At 43.5% G+C, this 21,706-nt stretch overlaps 3 protein-coding genes across 6 annotated transcripts; 2 read left to right on the top strand and 1 right to left on the bottom strand.

Moving 5' to 3' along the window:
- The first annotated feature begins 1,128 nt into the window (after window positions 1-1,128).
- Window positions 1,129-3,797, top strand: Not10 (CCR4-NOT transcription complex subunit 10). 3 transcript variants are annotated; one of them, XM_068297295.1, is made up of 7 exons: window positions 1,129-1,164; window positions 1,367-1,475; window positions 1,550-2,371; window positions 2,429-2,756; window positions 2,823-2,890; window positions 2,972-3,316; window positions 3,379-3,797. In XM_068297295.1, exons 2-7 carry the CDS (start codon window positions 1,393-1,395, stop codon window positions 3,692-3,694), a joined length of 1,962 nt encoding a protein of 653 aa, XP_068153396.1. In that variant the 5' UTR covers window positions 1,129-1,164; window positions 1,367-1,392; the 3' UTR covers window positions 3,695-3,797. The 3 variants fall into 3 exon arrangements, with proteins under 3 accessions (XP_068153396.1, XP_068153397.1, XP_068153395.1); XM_068297296.1 differs by having other exon boundaries at window positions 1,138-1,153; XM_068297294.1 differs by lacking the exon at window positions 1,129-1,164 and having other exon boundaries at window positions 1,194-1,475.
- A 3,025-nt stretch (window positions 3,798-6,822) lies between these two features.
- LOC137582294 (lipase 3) lies at window positions 6,823-8,351 on the bottom strand. The gene is made up of 3 exons (XM_068296774.1): window positions 8,253-8,351; window positions 7,849-8,018; window positions 6,823-7,768 (listed from the first exon to the last, which is right to left on the bottom strand). The coding sequence occupies exons 1-3, from the start codon at window positions 8,349-8,351 to the stop codon at window positions 6,823-6,825; spliced, it is 1,215 nt and encodes a 404-aa protein (XP_068152875.1).
- Window positions 8,352-17,270: 8,919 nt separating this feature from the next.
- On the top strand, window positions 17,271-21,311 carry Dtg (Dpp target gene). Of its 2 annotated transcripts, none has more exons than XM_068297608.1 (3): window positions 17,271-17,462; window positions 19,607-19,903; window positions 19,960-21,311. In XM_068297608.1, exons 1-3 carry the CDS (start codon window positions 17,294-17,296, stop codon window positions 21,183-21,185), a joined length of 1,692 nt encoding a protein of 563 aa, XP_068153709.1. In that variant the 5' UTR covers window positions 17,271-17,293; the 3' UTR covers window positions 21,186-21,311. The 2 variants fall into 2 exon arrangements, with proteins under 2 accessions (XP_068153709.1, XP_068153710.1); XM_068297609.1 differs by lacking the exon at window positions 17,271-17,462 and adding an exon at window positions 19,260-19,316.
- The last annotated feature ends 395 nt before the right edge of the window (window positions 21,312-21,706 follow it).

The following is a 21,706-nucleotide window of genomic DNA, read 5'->3' as shown; positions in this document are numbered from 1 at the left end:
CCTCCCCACGATTACCCTACCGGACTTAGGACTTCCGGCTGAGACCGTGGAACTGTGTGGCCTAAAGCTGGAAAAACATCGATGTTTCGATGGTTGCGCGGAATTTTCAAAGTTATTCATTTATTTCGCAATATTTTCAAAATTATTCATTAATATTACTCAATCTTTTAAAATTCTTCGTTCATATGCAACGCTGGAATATAGCGAAATAGCAACAATAGTTAAAGCAATATTCAATAAAAACAAAGCGACTAAATTATATACTTTGATTTGGTATAAAATAACAATTCATTCATTTTTATAAATAATTGAAATTAATTGTACAATTTTCTTACAATGTTGTCATTCAAAAAAAAAAAAAAAAAAATTAGAGATCATTTTGAATATTTTTGTTTAAAAACCAAAGCTTGTTTACTACTCTCGATTTCAGGGAGCATCGTCTATTCGAAATCAATTGGCCAGCCTTGCTAAATAACCGTTTGGATTCGCAGGACGACGCGAGGCACGAGGCATAGAAATAAGATAATATTAACTGAATTAGTAAAATTTACTTTCTTACCTTCCAATATTCTAGTGGATTGGATTCGAGACTTTGGAATTGCATCTTTTCCTTCCTTGTTGTTGGTGGCGTTGGTTGAGGAGTTTGCTTGAGTTTTGAGATTTCAATGGACAATTCTTCCTGGCATTTAATGCTGACAAAAAGCCATCTTTTTTAAATCGAGGATCGATAATGGTGGCAATTCTGGTTATCGTACGTGTCAGGCATTCCTTAAATTAAATTAAAACATCGATAGTGCTGGCCAAGCATCGATGTTTTATAAAAATACTAAAACATCGATGTCTCGATAGTACCATCGATGTTTTTTCCAGCTCTAGTGTGGCCATATTGCTCTTTTTCCAGTGTTACCTTATTCGCGGCCCAGCGATTTATGACGAATGTTCGAGTTCGACGTTGAAAAAAAGCGTGAGTAAGCCGCTCGAACATGTTTGAGTTCGTGAGTATTGTTCGAGTGGTTTACTCACGCGTTGTTTCAACGTCAAACAAAATGTTGGAGTTCGCCTCATCGGTTGGGCTCATCGGTTGGAGTTGGGCTCATCTGTTGCAGTTCGCCTCAATGGTTCGAAGTTCGATGTTCGGTGTGGTTCGAAAAGGGTATTCGTAGGGTATTCACTTTTTGTGGTGCAATTTAAAAAAAAATACATTACAAAATTAAAAAACAACTTTTAATACGTCAATATATTCGAATATGTTTATTAATTTCGTTAATATTATTTACAATTATTAAAAATTATTTATTAAAACGAGTCGAGTCGCATATGTATATATTTTGATCGCATATTTTTGCATATTTACACGTTTTGCTAGTTTTGTAAAAGCAGCCCCTGGCCCGCATGGATTTTGCGGAGACAACGAGAACCCAAAATGAAGATGAAAACTACAGCCTGCTGTGCCAAGCCCATGAGCAGTTTAACAAGTAAGACAAGCTCCACATGGAGCTCCACTTCAGGCCATCCGGCTGACTTTATTCTGTTCTTCCTGTTCTTGCAGCAACGAATACGACCGCTGCCTGGAACTTCTGCAGCAGCTGGAGTCCAAGGGAGAAAGCAGCAGACCCATTTTACGGCACAACAGGGCAGTAGTTAACTATTACAAGAGCGGGTGCACCCAGCACGCTACCTTGTTGCAGGATTTAGAAGAATTGGTTCTAGACGTCAAGCCTGTGACTGGCTCTGGCTCTGGCTCCGTGGCCAGTGGCAGCGATGGAGTAAGTGTTGGCTTGTCACTGAAACATGGGGGTGGGGGTAGTGCTGCAACGGTAGCACGCTACAACAAGGCAGTCATCTACTACCATCGGCACATGTATGCAACCGCCTTGGAAAAGTTGTCTCCATTGGTGGGTCGTCTGGAGGCCTTGGAGAAGAGCATTTTGGCCCTGGTGGCCACATTGCAACTGCAACTGCTTTTGGCTACTAATCAATTGAATCGCGCCGAGGCGTTTCTGGACCACTTACAATACAAACTCAATTTAGTATCCAGTGCTCCAACTATTGTCACTACCACCAACACTAGCAGCAGCAGCAGCAGCAACAACACGAGTGCCAGCAACCCAGAGGAGGCTACTGCTGCAGCCCCCACTGTGGGATCTGCTGATCCAGTCGTGGCTCGTGTGGGTAACGAGGGAAGCAAAGGTACTAGCTTGCAACTACTGCAGCTGCTGACGCACGTCCTCAATCGCAAGCCCGTTCTCGTAACTGAGGATGGCAGTCCAGAATATGCAGCTCTCAAGGCGCAGCAGTACTACATAATGAAGGATTTTCAAATGGCCGCAAAGCAATTGATGCGCATTAACAATGAATGCACTCAGTCTAGGTAAGAACTATACATTTTAAGGTATTTAAAAAAGCGCTAATCGAGAACCCCTTTCAGTACTATTACTCCACACCTTAGCACTTGCATTGCCAACAACATGGGCGTCATCCATTTAAGAGTGCGTCACTACGCTATTGCGGCAAAGTTCTTCCAGAATGCCCTCAACTTTGATAAGCAGTTGGCTTTCGATTTGAGGCAGAGAACGCTGCAGACCATGAGCTCGGCCCACTCCTGCGAGATACTGTACAATCTGGGAATTGCCATGCTTCATCTACGGCGTGCCAAGGAGGCGTTCCAATGCTTTCTTGTGCCAATCAAACAATATCACAACAATCCTCGACTTTGGCTGCGCATGGCGGAGGCCTGCATTATGGAACATGAGGTGGTAAGTTTCCCCATTGGGGCATTCACCCGAATGAAACTTTAATTTATTTTTCGCTTATTTGGACAGAAAGTGCAAGAGGAAGAGCGACAATTTCTGCCTGCCAACGAACACAATGCCAGGAAAAAGCAATATGCGTATGTACAAATATCTATGTAGACGATGTTTTCCCTAGCAACTTCCTGGCCCAAATTAATAAAATGGTTTTTTCTCTGCAGTCCTCAGTCGGCAGCTGTGCCTGAGCTTACATTAGAATTTGCTGCCCTGTGCTTGCGAAACGCCCTGACACTCACTCACCATTGTAAGGCCAATTTTCATGTTGTAGTTTCGTCGGAGGATTCACCAGAGCAGAAGAGTGATCTGGACCAGCAATCGTGGCGACACTTGCAGGACAATAATTTTTGCAACCCATCGAAGCCAATAAGTATAGAATCGTTAGAGAATATGCTTGCCGCCATTTATGCTGCGCATAGTTACGTCTCCCTGCGCCTTGAAGATTATGTGACAGCTTTGGAAATGGCCCAGCAAATGCTCCACTGCGAACGCTTGTCGGATGCCCACAAGTTAGTCCCACTTCCACTTTCAGTGTGCCCTAATTTTTACTTTAATTGATCATCTCTCGCAGATTGCTGGCTCACATGTACGCCGCCGAAGCCTTAATGCAGATGCACAAGCCTACCGAGGCGCGCGATCACCTGGACCCATCATTTGTCGGAACACTCAATGCCTTCGATCTCGAGACTCGTGATTGGCAGCTCAAGTCTCTCGACGCAGCTCAGAATGTGGTGCGCTACAATCTGGCCGTTGTCATGGCCATGCAGAAAGACTATCCAAAGGCTAAAACCCTTTTGTCCACTCTGAGCCATGCAGTGGTCAGCCCCAAGGCATTGGCCTTACGTCGCCACATAGACACCTATTCTGCCTATCCTGCACCCAATTAGACAACAAATTGTGTAAATATTGTAAAATATACATCTGAATTCATCTGATAAATAACAAAATTGAAGACCGAATGTAAATATAAAGAAATTCTTGACACATGTATATCAAGCTGTGACTTATTCTTTCCACATCTAAGCGCTGGTCAGCAACATTTTAATAACAAACTTGCTGAAAGTGTTACAAATTTTTGTAATTGTTCATTGCACTTTCTCAAAAGCCCAACAATTAACTTAAAAATTAATAATTTTCAGTTTTTCATAGTTGAAATAGATAGTTTAGATAGTTGAATACTTATAAATATGGAGCGTTTCTTAAGTCATCTGATAGAATATAGAGAAGACTGAAAGTTATCAAGAAGATGCAACTTTTCTACTTAGTTAACACCAATGAACTAGTAATTATAAACAAATATATTCAATAAAACAAACAACTGAAGCTTAGACGGACACCATAAGCCATTATGATGGAAAATGGTTTCCCTTGGACGCTGTTCTCTTTGAATTTAATGTTCAAATCTTAAAGAAAGAAAGAAATCTTCGAAATGTATCTTCGTTTGCCGGCACTTATTACATAAAAATTAATAAGTACGTTATTTAAGCCCTCGTAAAGTTAGATATTTCAAACCAAGCTCTTGTACAATTGCATTCGCAATTTACCCCACGACAGCAGCTTATCGAGAACATAACATTTCCATCAAAATAATATATCGTTCACTATCGTTTCGTCTCCCTTCGATATCTCTTATTCCACTAAATAAGTATCCGCCCACCTGTTGCAGAGACCATAAAGTATTGAACTAAGTGAGTTAATTAAGAGAGTATCTCATTAATTTTATTGTTTAAATTAATCAAAAATAAAATAGAGAAGATTTGCGATCTTCTTTTATAAGTTTATATCTCGAACTTGACATGCTCTTCAGTCTTTTGTGACCTATTACTAACTATTGTTATCTCTTTCTCTAGATCTGGAATTATTTATTAACAAATCAAAGCCTTTAAAGTATATTTAAGTCACTGAATCTTAACTCGTCCAAAATAAGCACCAATATCAGATTTTTTTTGCAGTCCCCAGTGGCATGGAACTCTTTCCAGTTCCTCTTTTTGGAGTTGTCCGTTGTTTTTTGAGCTCAAAAAGTATTGCATACTGCTTGGGGCTGATGCATTTAAGACAAGTTAAAATGTTTTTAATGTTCCTCTTGACCAGCAGATATAGCGACCGGCTTAATAGGCACCGCAGTATCCTCGCAAGACGGTTACTACCTGCCAGGCCTCTTAGACGGCTAAAAAGAAAGGGCTTCGCCAAAAATATTAGCTAACCAACATCAATAATAATATTTATAGTCCTCTTGGGTGTACCAATGAGGTTTGGTCCTTTTATATCATCTACTTGTGTTGTTATGATACTATTTTTGTATGTATGGTTCAGCGCTTAAATAAATAAAAAAAAAAAAAAAAAAAAAAAAAAAATGTTCCTCTTAAATGAAAAAACGCCACAACAATGTATCTAGGCCTCAGAACTCTTCGAAATTGAATTGAATTAAAGCGTAGACTGTAAAATATTTGAAAAAGGTTGAAAAGCCTTCTGAATGCAACTTTTCACAAATTTTATACTCTTGTTTGATTTTTTTAGAGATTTATTATTATTATTACACTTTGGACTTTTGTCAATAATAAAAACTTTTAAAATTTATTGTCCAGTTTTCTCTCAGCAACTAAGAATAAAACCAGCAACAGCAGAGGACAACAGCAGGCAGTGAAAGAAGAGCTACTAACACTGGAAGGATTGACACAGAAAACGGAATCGGTTAATTTATGAACTCCCAGTGCCGTCACTAGCACGTGTATAGGATTCGCCTAATCATTAGTCAAATAACGCAACTTAACATGGAGGAGCGAAGGGGGCTACAACTGAGACGTCTGCAATGTCTACTCAGCCGATTGCAAGCAAACCCAAGCCACCTACAACTGAATTAACAACTTCTTAGGGCAGCAGTTAAGAGTAAGGTGGACTATCATTTAAATCAAAAGTTAACGACGTTCGATCATGAGAGGAAAGTACTATAACAACAGATGTTATCAAGTAAAAGTAGCAAATTATGTATGTTTTAAGATAAAAACAGAAGCAACAAAGGACAAAATGTCAAGCTCTATTATTAGACTTTTGAGTTTAGGCAGATTTTTTGAAAAGGTTTCTTCAGGATCATTACATATACAATTCAATAGTCAATGTCACCCTATGAGTGCATGGTATATAAAGAGTTATCCATGAAAAGCAATCAAATTTAATATATTATGGTAAGTAAACTCTGTACTGTACTAAGTAAATATTTTAACTAAATAGGCCTACAAAACATACGTTTCTTTTCGGTTCTTTTCTCGGTGCAGAAATGTGTAATACGTAAAAATGTAATTGTTAATTGTAATTCATCCTGCTTTGGTGGTAAAAGGGGTAATAATAATTTCCCTAATTATCCTTTATTAGATTCGAGTGCAACCTTGGGATCGTTATACTTTGGAAATGACGTAAATCTCCGTCGCATTTTATTTCTGTGGGATTTCATTTTTTTACTTAACACGCTGTTTCTCTAAGATACCTTTATATAGGGACAGAATTGAACCACAACATGCTAGGGTCGAAAGCTTTTAAAACAGAAAGTTTCAAGGATCTTTCATTTTGAATTCATCAATGCTTCGATGTTTCCGCTTTAATTTACATTTCTAATTTGTTTTGCCAACAGCTCAGTGGGGAATCATATAAGCCTCAAAAACGATCTAAAGTTGGATGAGATAGTGGAAGTGATAGTTTAACCTACCCATGAGAATCTGAGCGCTCTCAAGTGAAAGAAACAGATGGACAGGGCTATCTCAAAATAATATGTTAATACTATAGTTAGTAGGGACACAATCTAAGTGTTCGAGAGCATTGGCTTAAGCCTGACAGATAGAGAATGAAGTCTCTAAGAATTTTTTAATAAATCGTAATCAGAGTCTTAGATCTAAGTTATAATAAAAAAAAGGACTACAGTCTAAATTACTTAATCAGTCGGTACAACTGCAGATTCAGTTTCTCAAATGGTTTTTTGGCACTCTTGGTTAGTCGTTCTAGTTGTGCTCCTGCTAAAGGACGGTCAGCGGCGGCGTCGCGTCTCATAGCGATTCATGGAGATTACGATGTTGTCGAAAATGTATTCTCGAACTCCCAGTCCACAGATGAAGTCAAAGTGGTTCCACCGCTTCCAGGGAACTTTGTATACGGCCTCCACGTTTGGCAGACGCGACACCAACCTCCAAATGTCGGCCGGGGCAACAATATAATCGTTCTCCGAGAAGAATATCGTAACGGGCGTGGTCACATTTTCCAGAGCATATTCAGGTGGCTCCAGCTGCTGATAGTGCAGCCAGTTGCGCTCTGGCCCATAGTCGTACTGTCGAAACTTGGTCGACACATAACCCTGGAAGTAGTGCATCAATTGCTTCACCGAGCCCCCTGCCGGGAAATTGGCCATTAGATCGGGCAGCAGAGTCTTGTTGAGAAAACGAGTGTCGTAGCCCACGGCTGGCCAGAGCCGAGTGATGCAGACCAAGGGCTTCTCGTTCTCCAGACAGGTCATGGAGAGGAATTTCTTAAAGAACTTATTGGTCGAGAACATCTCAACACCCTCCAGCATTTTGGATACATAATTGCGAGTGCCCAGAATCGGCCCTATGACCTTGGCCAATCCACTCTTTGTGTTACTCACATAGGCCACCGGGGCCAGGAGTGTGGCAGTCTTGAAAACAGCATTGTACTGCGGCAGTATAGAGTTTAGCACCAGGAACACGGTGCCACCCTGCGAGATGCCCACAAAATGCATTTTCGGCACACTGCTCGATCGCAGAATGTAATCTATCTGGGCAGGCATGTCGTAGACGCTCATCTCGTGCCAGCTGAAATTCCAAAACTCCCGCTCTGTGGTGTTCATCCACAGATTGTGGCGGCAGTAAATGTTGCCTCTGTTGTTTCCAAGCCAAACGTCATAGCCGGCGCGCCATAATAGATAAGCTAGCGAATCTTCTCGTCCGTTTAACAGCCAACTGCGAAGACACAAAGGGAGAGAGAGACGAATGTAATCAGCGAGCGGAAGTGGGAAGCATCTCTGATTAATACTACGTACACATCCGAAGAGGCATACAGGCCGGAGAGCAGAAAGACAACGGGTCGTCGAAGCACCTGACCGTGGGTCGGATCCACCTGCGGTATACGGTGCAGCGTCAACACGTAGCCATCCTTTGTAGCCACCCTGTGTTCCTCCACATTGTAGCCGTCGTGCTGAATGCGTCGCACCTGCAGGAAGTTCGTGTTGGCAAACATTAAACAAACAAAATAAGAAGACAACTATAACAACAACAACGGACGCACGCCAAACAATGTTGGCACATTTATCGCTTGACATTTGGAGGCCATGCGACGCGTGCGTTGTGACATTCAAGTCATTAGGAATTCATCAGACACCCCACCTCGAGTTTGGGCCTCTCCCATCACTATCCCCCACTATCGCAAACCACCGCAACCACCTACCGCATCTGTAATGATAATTTCGCGCGACTGTCGTTTGGCCATCACCTGCAGCAGCAGCAGCGATGCCAACATGACGAAATCCAGGCCCAGAAATCTCATGCTAACCAGGACTATGATTACATCAGTGTTGGAATGGATTAAGTAATGCCTCAGACAATCGAAGAAGCTGAACCGGTCGAAGCAGGGTCGGTAGTCGGGAGTCGGGGTATCGATCGAAAATGAAAGCCACCAGTGCCAAGTGAAGTCAGAAGAAAGGATCGGGTGAGCACGAAAAGAAAGTGCTGCCAGTCAGCAGAGCTTTCCGAAAGCCAAAAGGCAGACAACAGACACAGGCGCAGACTCAGACACAGGCACAGACTAAACAAATGAGCCGCCGAGGCCCAGCACACAGTTGTTCACCGTCTCACAGTCGCATGAATGAATATGAATGGAATAAAATTGGTATTGCAATTGCCGGCGTATCGTATCGTAAGCGTTACGTTGATTATTATACCGCTACCGCTGCTGTTCGTTTCGAATGTGTTTTATCGACTGTGCAGGGCTTTCTGCTGTTACTCACGCTTCAACCGGCTCGGCTCAACTCGGCCCCAATGCCCCATCCCAGAAACGCTCCAGCCGCTCAAGCTGCTGCTGCTGTTGTTGCTGCTGCTGCTGCCACCTGCATGCCGTTGCCATGGCGCATCCAACGAGCTGGCTTTAAGAAAGCGTCAAATCGTACACTGTGCATAATATAATAACACAATTGAAATTGAATGCTAGCCCCATCTGCCAATGTGTATGAGTTGGCATGATGCCATGCCAATTTCAACAATTAAAACGCACACACAAACCCCGAAATTGTCAGTTTACCTGTGTACAGTGAGCAACAAAACTGTTGTCGTCAATTAAAGCAAATGATCGCACATTATACTCGTAGAGTGAACAATTTGTGAATAACCATTGATCAACTTATCTACCAATGTACAATTTTATTCATATTAACTTTCTTGATCTCACAAATCAGAACTCAGAGCAGAGAATTGGATATAGTTTTAGGCTAAACCAAAAGAAATACTAATTCTTCAATTATCTAGAGAGATTGGCAATAGATTGGGCACAGTGTAAACAATTCTCGAGAGACAGTAAGAGAAGTGCAGAGAGAGAAAGGGAGAGAGAAGAAACGAACAAGAACACTTTCAATTGAAATTGGAGAAAGTAATGTTAATATATGTACAATTTATTTTCTTTGGGACAGTGTATACTATATAGTACCTATATAAAGATGTACATATGTAGGTAATTTTTGTATTGTTTTTTTTATTATTATTTTTCTTTTTGTATTTTGGGGAGTTGCTTACACATTTTTGGCGTCGGCGTCGCACAGTGGTCGATTTGGTCAATCGAATGAACAAAATGTGACATTTATTATCAATTCGCATAGAAAAATACTCTCCGCCTCCTGTTTTGTAATGTTTTTGAGGTAGATTTGAAATCAATTTAATTTGAATTGGGTTTCAATCGTTTTAGGCTTGATAATTTGGTAATTTATTGTTGGTATGTTTAGAACAGACTTTGCCTACCAACTTAGAATTGTAACGCTAAAACATGTTGGGAATCACAACTAGAGAGAGTCAAAATTGGGGTTCTTTAGGAAATTTAATTTCCCTTTTCTTCACGGGTGTCATTTTGCGTACTAAATTGGCAAGGTTGACCATTGTGCTTCGGCGTCGGCGTTCGTTTTCGGCGCATTGTCGTCGTAGTTGTCTACCTTTTCGCTGAATTGCAATAACCTGTTGCCGTTCCGTGGCCGTTGCCTAATGTAAGCGTAAACGTCGCTCGTTGTTGGCAGCACGCTGCTTATTTAGGATGTGGCCTGGCCCAAAAACCGCTGCCGAAGTGCTCCATGCGCCACACAGACAGACACAACAGACAACACACAACATGCTATGGCACACACTCGTGCCTGTAGGTTTATTGGTGTTTATGTTTACGTACTTGAAAGACAATCGACACCGTCCCCCGCTGCCTAAGTACAGCTGCCCGCCCACTCCTCTCCAGCTGGCAATTCATTCAGTGAAGCGGCTAGTCAGTCAAATACAGTTAGCTGAGCTTTCATAGCTGACGTAGTCCGACAATCCGACGGCCTGTCGATCTGTCGGGCAGTCGGTGTATTTCTTTATATGGCATTTTAATAACTCCAACTGGCGCAAGAAGGGTTGTAAAGGCCCAGACAAACAAACATACATACATTACGCATAATAAGTGAGTCGGTGCCACTTGCCGGGTTTGCCAGTTATACATTTCTATATCCACATATGTATGTACATACATAGCTTTATATGCAATTTTAGCGTTAAAACAGTTTACGCTAATTGTGAAAGATCCGCAAAGTGTTTGACGTGTGCGACAAAGTGTCGGGTAAACAGATTACAAGCCTTGACAATTAAACAGACGAGTGCTAGTAATTAAACGGGATTGGGGCCACGGGCATCTTTCGCGGCTTGTTTGCCTTGTTGCCCAAAATAGTTTTGGGCACCCCCCGACCCAATTGGCTTGACTTGTCTGGGGTGGGGAAGCCGATTGCTTGGCCTAACTTTCTTTTCTCTTTGGGCTAATGGATTCTATGTAACATGGGCCCAAGCACTCCATAAACCACACTTCAGCTCGCACTCTATTGCCAAATTATTTTCTTGCTTTGTTTGTTTTGGTTTTTCTGTTTAACAATATCCACCGATGTGTATATATGTTAAGGCCTTGTTATGTAAGTTTCTTCAACGTACTTCCAAATGCTCTATGAAACGAATTCAATCTAAGCACTTTCAGTTTCAAGACACTCAGCGATTCAAATTAATATATTCTGATTCTGATTCTGGAGGGCGATCTGTTACTTGGATTTAAAAGATGAGTACTTATTGATACCAGAGATCGCAAAATGGGGCTAGAAATTAAAGTGAAATTAAGTTAATACTCTACATATGTATGTATGTATATATTGACCAATGCAATCCAACGTAAATATTTGTATGAGGGATTCTGCCAAGTCAAGATTAGCTAACTAAGTGTAGTTACTTTTTGTTAGATCTCATTACAGACACAAGCTAATCCTATACTTAAAAACAACTTCTTTATTTGGACTATATTTTAAATGACTTTCGATGTTTTCGGGTAAATCAATAGACTCTTTCGACATGCTCTCCCTTTTTGTGATTAAAGTTCGCTTGAACTTGAAGTCGTCTGCAGCGGATTCTGCATAATGCAGTGCCTTAAAATGTGAATACAAAATTTTGGGTCGATATGTCGGCCACAAATCAAAGGCCGTTTAAACTTTTCCCCTCGACAATGAGTTGACATTTTACTTTTCACTTTGAGTGCTCTCTTTGTTTGATAAAGTGTATGCATATTTTTTGGAAGCACTGCGGCTCTTTGCATATGATTTCCGGTCAGGCAGCCATGCGGCCTCCTCGTCGTCGTCTTGTTTATCGAAGTCAGAGTGGGCTATTGTAATCGCTTGTGTTGCTTATCAGCTCTTCCAGTCAGTTGGGGGGTCATAAAACGAAAGTGATTGAAGCAGCTCTGGGAAAATAGTAAAGGCCGATAGAGAAGAAAAACGCACACACACACAGCCAGATTGTCACCCAGATTGCAGCTGGGCTGATGGGTTAAAGTAATCACCCGCTAATTGTTTCTTGATGTGTTTATAACCCAAGCTAAGTCAGCTTAGCCAGACATGACCAGAGACCCGTCTACCTGTCTGGTGTGGCTTTAATTACACCAATTGAGATAGGGTCCAGGTATTGCCCGCCTATGACTGCCTGAGTCATAAGCCACGACTTGGATTGCTCTAAGCATGCCAATTGACGGTGCTGAAAAGCAAAAAGCAACAAACACACACATCCGCACACCCACCTAGACGTTGACGTTGACAACAAAAGGAACATTGTGTGCCGTCGCGACGCCCTGAAGAGGAAGTGGCCAACGTTGTTGTCGTCGTCGTCGTTGTAGTAGTTCGTCATGACTAAGCGTTATTACTCAAAGGGAAACCAATTGATTCCTTCCTGTTGCAGCAAACAAAATCTAAATATTTAACAACTAAATTGAATTTAAAGGCGCGCTTACATTAGTCAAATTTCCTAGCCACGATTTAGGATGTGGCTGAGGCTGAGGCTGGTGGATGAGGCTGGAGCTGGAGCTGAGGCCAAATCTGAGGCTGTGTGTACCTGCTGGCATAATCAATAAAAGATAAACACAGTGGACAGACAACTTGCCATACTCACGTAATGGAAAATGCTGCAGGGGAATACCTACAGCAGCCGCATCAGTCCAACAATAACAACTAAGAGTAGGTACATACATACATAACAAAAAGAAATATGTAAAATACAAGCAGCCGTCGTCAATGGATGGATGGATGGATGGATAATTGTTGTCGTCGGAGAAAATTTGATTTGGCCATTCTGCCAGACCGATCGCAAGTCCGACCGACCCCCGTAGACAGATGCAGAGTCTGATTACGAACGAGTCCCAAGTACGCGACATTTTGAACATTCTGACTGGCAGGATCAGGCAGAATGACAAGGCATATCATTGATGTTTTGATAATTTCGAAAGTCTATCATCAACGATCTGATAGTTGAAAGATACCTCTATATCTTTGCATCTATATCAAATTATATTTATTTAGCCCTGTTCATGATTTGTCATATGACGCTCGTCCAACTCGTTTGATCTCATTGTTTATGCTCTCTTTTGTATTGGAGGAGCTTTTTATTATTATTTTCTTTGCTTTTTTTGTATTGTACTCAATAAACAATACAAGAATTACGAGTGCAGAGGTGGAGGTAGCCGGTCGAGAAAAGTTTTGCCTGCAAGCGAATTGGCTACCTACAATGAGGAGCTTGACGACTATGTGGATGTGGATGGGAACTGAAGTGCCCCGTCATACAGCCAAGCAAAAATGTTGGAATCAGAGTTGGCGCTAGTCCATTACACTTATCAGACAAATACACACACACACACATGCAGTTGCCGGCAGAATGTCACCCAAAGATGCGGAAAGCGTACAGCGGTACACAGACCGCAACAATGATGGTGAACCCGAATCTGGCGAACAAGCTGCTGCAGGCGGGCAAAATACGAGTAGGCATGTGCATATGCCGAGTACGCCTGAAGACTGAGCCGAGACGGTGCTACAAGTGTCTGGACTTTGGGCACACAGCAGCTCGGTGCAGAAGCAAGCACGACGCATCCAAGCTATGCTTCAACTGCGGTAGCAAGGATCACGCTTCAAAGCAGTGTGACCAGAAGGCAGCGTGCATACTTTGCACACGACATAAGCGGAGCAATACGGCGCACAACACGCTCAGCAGAGCTTGCCCGTTGTTTGTAGAGGCTGGCAGTAATAGGAAGGATTAAGTTTCTACAGCTTAATCTAAACCACTGCAGGTCGGCACAGGACCTCTTAAAACAAACTGTGCGGGACCTGAAAGTAGATTTCTCAATCTTGTGCGAGCCATATTCCCATATACAGGACCACAGCTGGACGCAAAACCACCGTTATGGCGCGGCAATTTGGAGCAACAGCAGGACATATCTGGAGAATCAGCACAGCGCGGACGGATATGTAAGGGCGAGGTACAATGGAGTATATGTCTACAGCTGCTACATAGCACCGAGCAAACACATCGACGAATTCTGCAGCATACTGGATGGATTAGTGGAGGACGCCAGAACCCACACGCCAACCATCATAGCCGGCGACTTCAATGCATGGGCAACGGAATGGGGTAGCCAAAGGACCACTAGAAGGGGCAGGGCCCTGCTGGACGCTTTTGCCACACTCAACATCAGTCTGCTCAACGTAGGCAACACTCACACCTACAATAAGGCTGGCAGAGGCTCCGTGATCGACCTCACGTTTGCTAGCCCCTGCCTAGCCCGCAGCGCGCAGTGGGCAGTTTCGGATATCTACACGCACAGCGACCACTTCGCCATTGTGTGCTCTATCAAGAGTTGTCCACCTGCACACACACCAACGACGTTCTACAGCTGGGCCCCAAGCACGCTGAGCGAAGAAGCGTTATTCACCATGATGACCCAAGGGACAAGGAGCAGCAGCGCGGACGCGGACACCCAGGCCAACCACATGGGCGACATTCTTCGTAGAGCATGTGATGCAGCCATGATACGCAAACGGCATGGACTCAACAAATGTAAGCCAGTACATTGGTGGAATGCCAGGATTGCGGATGCCAGGAGGCAATGTCATCAGGCCAGACGACGACAGCAACGTGCCCGCAGAATGCCCACGTTTCCGGAGCTGCTTGCAGACTACAAACGGAAAAGAGCCAACCTGAATATGGAGATCAAGAGAAGTAAAGCGGACTGCTGGAAGAAGCTGTGCGCAGATGCAGATGCGCAGCCACATGGGACTGCCTATAAACTAGTTATGGGCAAACTCGCCAGGCGCATAATGCCAACGGATCCAACCAAGTTGGGTCACATTGTAGCAACGCTATTCCCTTCAAGGCCGACGAGGAACTTAGCAGCGAGCGGAACACCATGTGCACCGATATTCACAGATGTTGGTGAAGTCGTGGAAGCAGGGAAGAGGATAAACGTACATAAGGCCCCGGGCCCGGACGGGGTCCCGGCTCTTGTAATCAAACTGCTAGTTTGCAAACACGCGTCGACGTTTGTGGAACTTTTCAACACATGCATGCTGCAACGGGAGTTCCCTACGAGGTGGAAGCTACAAAGGTTGGTCCTACTTCCCAAAGGTGATAAAACAGATGACCCATCTGCATACAGACCCCTGTGTATGCTTGATGTGATTGGGAAACTTTTTGAGCGCATCATTTGCAACAGACTGGAGAAGGAACTGGAGCAACGTCATGGACTGTCGGACTGGCAGTTCGGATTCAGGAGGAAACGCAGCACTATCAACGCCATCAGTTCGGTGGTAGAGATAGCCGCTAAAGCCATCGAAGGGCAACGCTGGAAAGGCGGCAACAAAAAATACTGCCTTATATCAACGTTGGATGTACGGAATGCTTTTAATTCGGCCAGCTGGGACTCCATTATCGCGTCCCTAGAGCGATTAAACATATCTGAGTACATAATTAACCTGATATGCAGCTATTTCCGGGATCGGGTGCTACTCTACGACACAGCAGCTGGTCCACGGAAACACACCATCACAGGTGGAGTACCCCAAGGATCAGTGATCGGGCCAACATTGTGGAATGTTATGTACGACACTGTCCTGCGATTGGACATGCCAACTGACACTCGCATAGTGGGATTCGCGGACGACATCGCCATCGTCACTGTGGCCAAGGATATACAGCAAGCGGAAGAAAACACCAATGCAGCAGTGTTCAGGATCCTGGAATGGATGGAGGCAAACTCACTATCCATAGCCGCACACAAAACCGAGGCCGTGCTCATAAGCAGCAGGAAAAAAGTGGAAACAGCCAGGATCGAAGTCGCCGGATGCTCAATAACATCAAAGCCTGCCATTAAATATCTTGGAGTCATGATGGACCATAGGCTAACATTCAAAGCCCACCTGCAGTATACCGCAGATAAAGCTGCGAAGGCCACGTCAGCTATAACTCGCCTCATGGCTAACGTCGGCGGCCCCAAGCAACGGAGCAGATGGCTCATCTCGACAGTGGTAAGGTCCATCATCCTATATGCCGCCGCCATATGGGCACCAGCGATGTCATCCCCCACCTACAGCCGGGACTGCAGATCGTCGTACCGAACATGCGCGCTCAGGACCATATGCGCGTTTAGGACAGTCTCCGAAGATGCCGCCTTGGTGCTGTCTGATATGGCCCCACTAGACCTCTTGGCTAACGAGGCTAGAAATAGAGATCCGCCGCCAGTTAGAAGAGAGACGACTCTGACTAACTGGCAACGCAGATGGCGTGACTCAAACCATGGGAGCTGGACAAGGCGCCTTCTCCCCGACATTCGGCCATGGCTTAATCGCAAACATGGTCAGACTGACTTCTATCTGACACAGTTACTGACGGGACATGGATGCTTTAAATCCTACTTGCATAGGTTTAAACATGAGACGGATCCCTTTTGCACACACTGTGCGGGGAATATAGAAGACGCAGAACACGTCCTGTTTGTCTGTCCTAGATATTCTGCTGAACGGGAAGAGCTAAGCCTAGGCATTGGGAGGCCATTTATAGTCAACGACTTTATGGATATCCTACTTAGCTCGCAAAACAATTGGCTAGCTGTTAGCCACATGGCAGCAGTCATCATGCAATCCTTGCGTCGCGCTGAACGCCAGCGTAACCAAAACTTCAGTTCTAGGTAAACTCTAGACGAGGCATACGTGCCATCTCCCCCTCGTGAAGTAGTACTTCAGCGTTGGTTCCGCGAGAGGGATACGGAGCATAGGGTAGGTTTTAGTGCGGTGCGGTGACCACTAACCAAGGTCGATACCAAGTCCCACACCTCGGCTTTCAATGCTTTCCCCCCTATTTATAAAAAAAAAAAAAAAAAAAAAACACATGCAGTTGTGTTTATGTCTATAGTTGTATTTCTATATCTAGAAAATAAACCCCACGGCGGCAGCCGAAGAAGGAGAAGCAGAAGCCGTATGCCTGCCTGCCCATGCCCTATTATTACCCAAAAGCAAATAAAATGCAGCCATTTGATGGATCTACCAGGCAGCAACAGGGACAGGGATAGGGACAGAGAATGGGAATGAGAATAAGAGCGAGATAGAGAGTGCGTGTGGGAGAGTGACCGAGACAGAGAGAAAAGCCGGCTGACAACAAAATTCCAGAGCGCACGCGTTCTCAACTTTAGTTCTTTGCGAGTGGCCAACGCGTTCGGTTCGGTTTATATTTTCTTGCATCAAAGTGCAAGTGGAAGTTGAAGTGAAAGACGAAGAACAACCAGTGTCAGTGGCAGCAACAGCAGCCACTCTTCTTCTCGCTGTGTGTATTTGTGCCTTCTGGCCAGTTTTCTAGATTGTTGCTTGTTTTTTTATCGTCAAACAAGAAGAGGCAAACCAATCGATCAGTCATTCAGTCATGGCCATTTCTAAGAGCCAGCATCGTTCATCGTCGTTGGGCAGCTGCAACATCAACCCAAGCAGCAGCAGGAACAGGAACAACAAAGTGTTGGCGTTGCCGTCGTCGTCAATGTTTTTCGTGTTGTTGGCTGTAATCTTCATGCTGGCAACTGGCTTAGCTGAGCCTTGTAAGTATCAGACACGCCAACTCTACTTCATCAATTGCAACTGCAACAGCATCTCCATCATCATGATTGTCGTTTTCGTCGTCGTCGTCGTGGTCGTCGTAATCACTTGCAGAGTCTGTTGTTGCGGTCGCATCAGGCCTTTGACTTATTTATCTGCCCCGTTGCTGTTGCTTCTTCTCTTTGCTTGCATGCCTTTTTGTTGGCATAATTCAAAACAGGCGTAATTATGCCACTGCCACAAAGAGGAAAAGACATGGGCAATAACCACAGATAGATATATTTGTGTATGTGCGGAGCCCAAAAAGGGGGCATTTTGGTGTCACATTAATGCCCTCTTAACCGTTCCTCTAACTGCCATTGAACTCGCAGACAGAAGCGTGCGAAAGTTCAATAATGTTTAGTAACATGGCAATTGATGCGGTCGCCAGGGTAGGAGTCGGGCCTGGGATGGGTCTCTGGGTTCAAGTTGTGCGATAAGAGTCAGATAACAGGAGCGCATCCAGTTGGCCACTTCATTAAGGGTGATTGACCCGCTGATAAAGTCATATAAGCTTGATATATTTCGTAATTTAAAACTGCATCATTTAATTTCATTTTTCATTGTGTCGGAAATTAGAAAATTGTCAGATGAATTTGGATCTTGAAATTATGATCCTTTGCAACAGCAATTAACAGAGTAACTATTTGTTGTTGGTGTTTTTATTTAAATTATCGTTTGTCGAATTTGATTATCTTTTCATAATTTATAATTGCCATTATCCATATATGTATCTAGTGACCTAATTGATTATAAATTGTTGCAAGACTCATGAGTTTTTATTATGATCATCTCGCACAGAAGTATCCGAACTACCCGTTTAAATCTTTTCGAAAGCGAAAGTCATTCACAAAGGTCTCCCAATTATAAAACAAAGTCTAGCTTTGTTGCCTTACTAACTCAAATACATGAATGAATTCCGAGTAGACCTAAAGACTCGACCCCAAACTGTCGGCTGTTGCACTATTGTCTTTTCGTTGCCAAGAAGTTATTGCATCAAATGACATGACATTTTCGAGTTTTGTGTATCACCCTTTGCGGGATTCAGGGTGTGCACCCTCGCACACTGTTGACCAAAAGTGGTATCATCTTTAAATTATCAGTCCATTTGGATTAAAAAATAAAATATAATTTTTACACACGCACACGCACACATTTTTAAGGGACTGACAGATGACACTGCTCCGGATTTGGGAGCTGGAGGGAATTGGAAATGCAGCAGCTACACGCACACATGTACATATATGAAAGGAAAATCGATATCTTTTGTTTTCTTTAAATGCCATTTTCATTCGTCTGTGGCTGTGTGCCTTTGTTTTCATTTGTGCGGCATGCTTTGTCCCATTTTAAGACCTTTAGACACTTGGACGCTTCTTGCCATTGTTCCCAGGGGATTGTCATGGGATGGAAAGGGACGGGCAGAGGCAGAGACAGGGGCAGAGGCCCATGAATATCTGAAAGATACACATGTATCTCACGCAGAGCATCTAATTCTAATATTTTTCTACGAATGCAGTTGCATCTTGCTGCGTGTGCGGGACAGGAACATGAAATGGGCATAGGAATGGGTATATCGACTCATAAATAAGTCAGCTACTTTTCTGGGCGGGTTGCCTGGTCTCGTTGGTTTGTTTATTGTGTTACTAATTTGGGATTCCTCGATTCGTTGTTGTTGTTTTTGTCATATTGTGTGTTTGGAATTTTAATCACTGGCCACTTGGACGCATTTTGAATTATGAGGCGCGGGCGAGAATTTGGGTTGCTCATTCTATGGACCTGGGACTTGGAGCCGAGCGGCTCGGCTAGTAAATAAATGTGTGAGAAAATGTTCCCAAAGTGATGACAGTGATGATAGCCCAAGCGAATGGCTGTGGCTATGAATGAACCACGACACGATACAAATTTCCGCCTCGTCCAACTGTGGCCACAAAGACATATACAAAAAAGTCTAATGGGTAGCAACATGGACAAAAAGTGGTCGTAAAATTAGTTAAATTTTGGCTTAAATGGCAAGTTTATCAATGAAACCATTGGGCCATTAGCATAACTATTTCTTTCATTTGTTATATTGCAATAACCTGATTACCTTCGAATTTCTTACTTCTAGTCGAGTCCACAACCATGACTGCGGAGCTAGAAAGTCCCTACACCACCGAGGCTGGGAAGCAGGATCTAACAAATTTCCAGTTCATCTCTTCGGCTGATGACCTCGAGGACGATAATTTTGGATCATTGAGTGAAGGCGGACTAGAGCAGGACATACGGGATGCTGTGAAGAGTGAAGTGGAATCTGAAATCGAGGCGGGCGCTTTCGATTTTGTCCTGGCAAGGCGTGATGAGCATTCTATGACTCCCGAACACATTATTGTAACCCATAGGGATGACAATGCTAACAGGGATGAGGGTAAGGTTTGCAATATAAAATACATGCCAAATTTAATCCTATTTCATGCTCAGCAGTTGCGAATTCACGTGAAGCCAAAACATTGGAAACCGTTGCGGTAGCCAAGGAGGAATCAACTGAGAATCCAGAAACAGGATCGGAAACCGAATTAGGGTCAAAATTGGTAACATCCTCCGATAGTCCGACTGCGGAGAGTCGCCAGAGGCCGTTGCCTAATATAACCAGCGACTTGGTATCGGTGATTTTCAACGAGGATCGCGCTATAACCGAGCAGCCCATCACTAAAACAAATTTATTGGTCTTGGAGCAACAGCACAAGGACTTTGAATTAAGGTATACTACGCCGGCTACTTATGTGTATGATCCGCCAAAACATCAGGTGACCAAGAAGCAGGGAGTCGAAGATCTTCTGCCGATTGAGCCGCCGGTTGTCCCAGAGGCCGAAGACGATTTCAATCGGGAAGAAAGGAGAATAGACCCGGAGACAAATGCATTATTGGAGTCGGTCACAGTTACTCACTTGCCGAATATAGAGGAGAATATAATTGTAAATGATGCGAATCCACAACCAGAAACAGAAGTTTTTAGCTCTCCCAAGCCGTTGGTTATTGCGGAAGCGGATGAGGCAGATCCGAAGCCAAAGGTGGAGCCGGAGACGACGGAGACCGAGGCAACATCAGAAGCAGAGGTGCCTGAAAATGCAGTTGAAAGTGATAATAAAAGCGTTGTTCCAGCAGTTGAAGAAGTAGAACGGGCTGAGGAAACAACCATTTCTGTCGATAGTCCCGTAAAAACTACCACGGAGTTGAATTATGTAGCCGAATCAAGCACGGATGTTGTTTATGATGACGAAACTACCATAAAGACGGTGCAGGAGGAGGAGGAAGCAATTAAGGATGAGAGTATTGATCGCGCAGATGACAGCACAGGCACCGCCACTCCACTGGTATCGTATCCACCTCACGACGCCGATCAGACTTTTGATAGCAATTTGGCCGATGAGCGCACTGCCCATCTCTCTCTATCCTCCACCAGTCGATCCACCCTGATCATCGCTCTGTGCTCTGGCACAGCAGTCATATTCATCATTATCTCGTTGGTTATATTTGTGGTATCGTTTCAACGACAGCATGGCACACTGGATATTGAAATGCAGGAGCAACGACTCGGCAAGGATTCGTTGGACGAGGAAGATGCTCAATTGAAGCTGCTCGACGTGGATCTGTCGCCACCTGCGATCCTGGTCTCCATGGGCAATGAAGAAACCGACGAATGTCTTTAAAAATCGAAATTAAATGGAACCGAATGGACTGACCTGCAGAATGGTGCATTGTAAATATATATAAGCCTTACAAATTTTGAGATTTTCTTTTAAACAAAAGTCGAGAAGACTTGAGCTTTAGCTAGCTCCTCCAATTGGTTGTTACATTTCTGGTTTTCCGGAATGGTTATCAAATCGAATGCGAAATCGAAGCAAACATTTGCCATATTCGTTAAAATGTAAGCTACATCTACTTTTAGTTTTTTTCACAAACAAGTAAACGTAATTTAATATATATACCTATATTTATATTTAAGCATTAAGCACTTTTAATTATTGAGTCTCTGATAAGAAGTCAGAATAAACATATTCAATTCACCGAAAAAAAAAATTGTTATGTATTTCAAATTCTTAAAATCCACCGCCAACATTTATCACCGATAGTATATAACATATCGATAACATGTTGCCGATAACCGGATAACAGCGAGCATTTTGCAGCACTATCAGTCAGTCAAAGCGTTAAATTCAAAAATTTCGTG

Source organism: Drosophila tropicalis, unplaced genomic scaffold, assembly GCF_018151085.1.
Source record: "Drosophila tropicalis isolate 14030-0801.00 unplaced genomic scaffold, ASM1815108v1 contig_859, whole genome shotgun sequence".
In the NCBI taxonomy this organism is placed as follows: Eukaryota; Metazoa; Arthropoda; class Insecta; order Diptera; family Drosophilidae; genus Drosophila; species Drosophila tropicalis.
The sequence above is the reverse complement of the archived record's forward strand: the minus strand, read 5'-3'. Positions and strand labels throughout refer to the sequence as shown.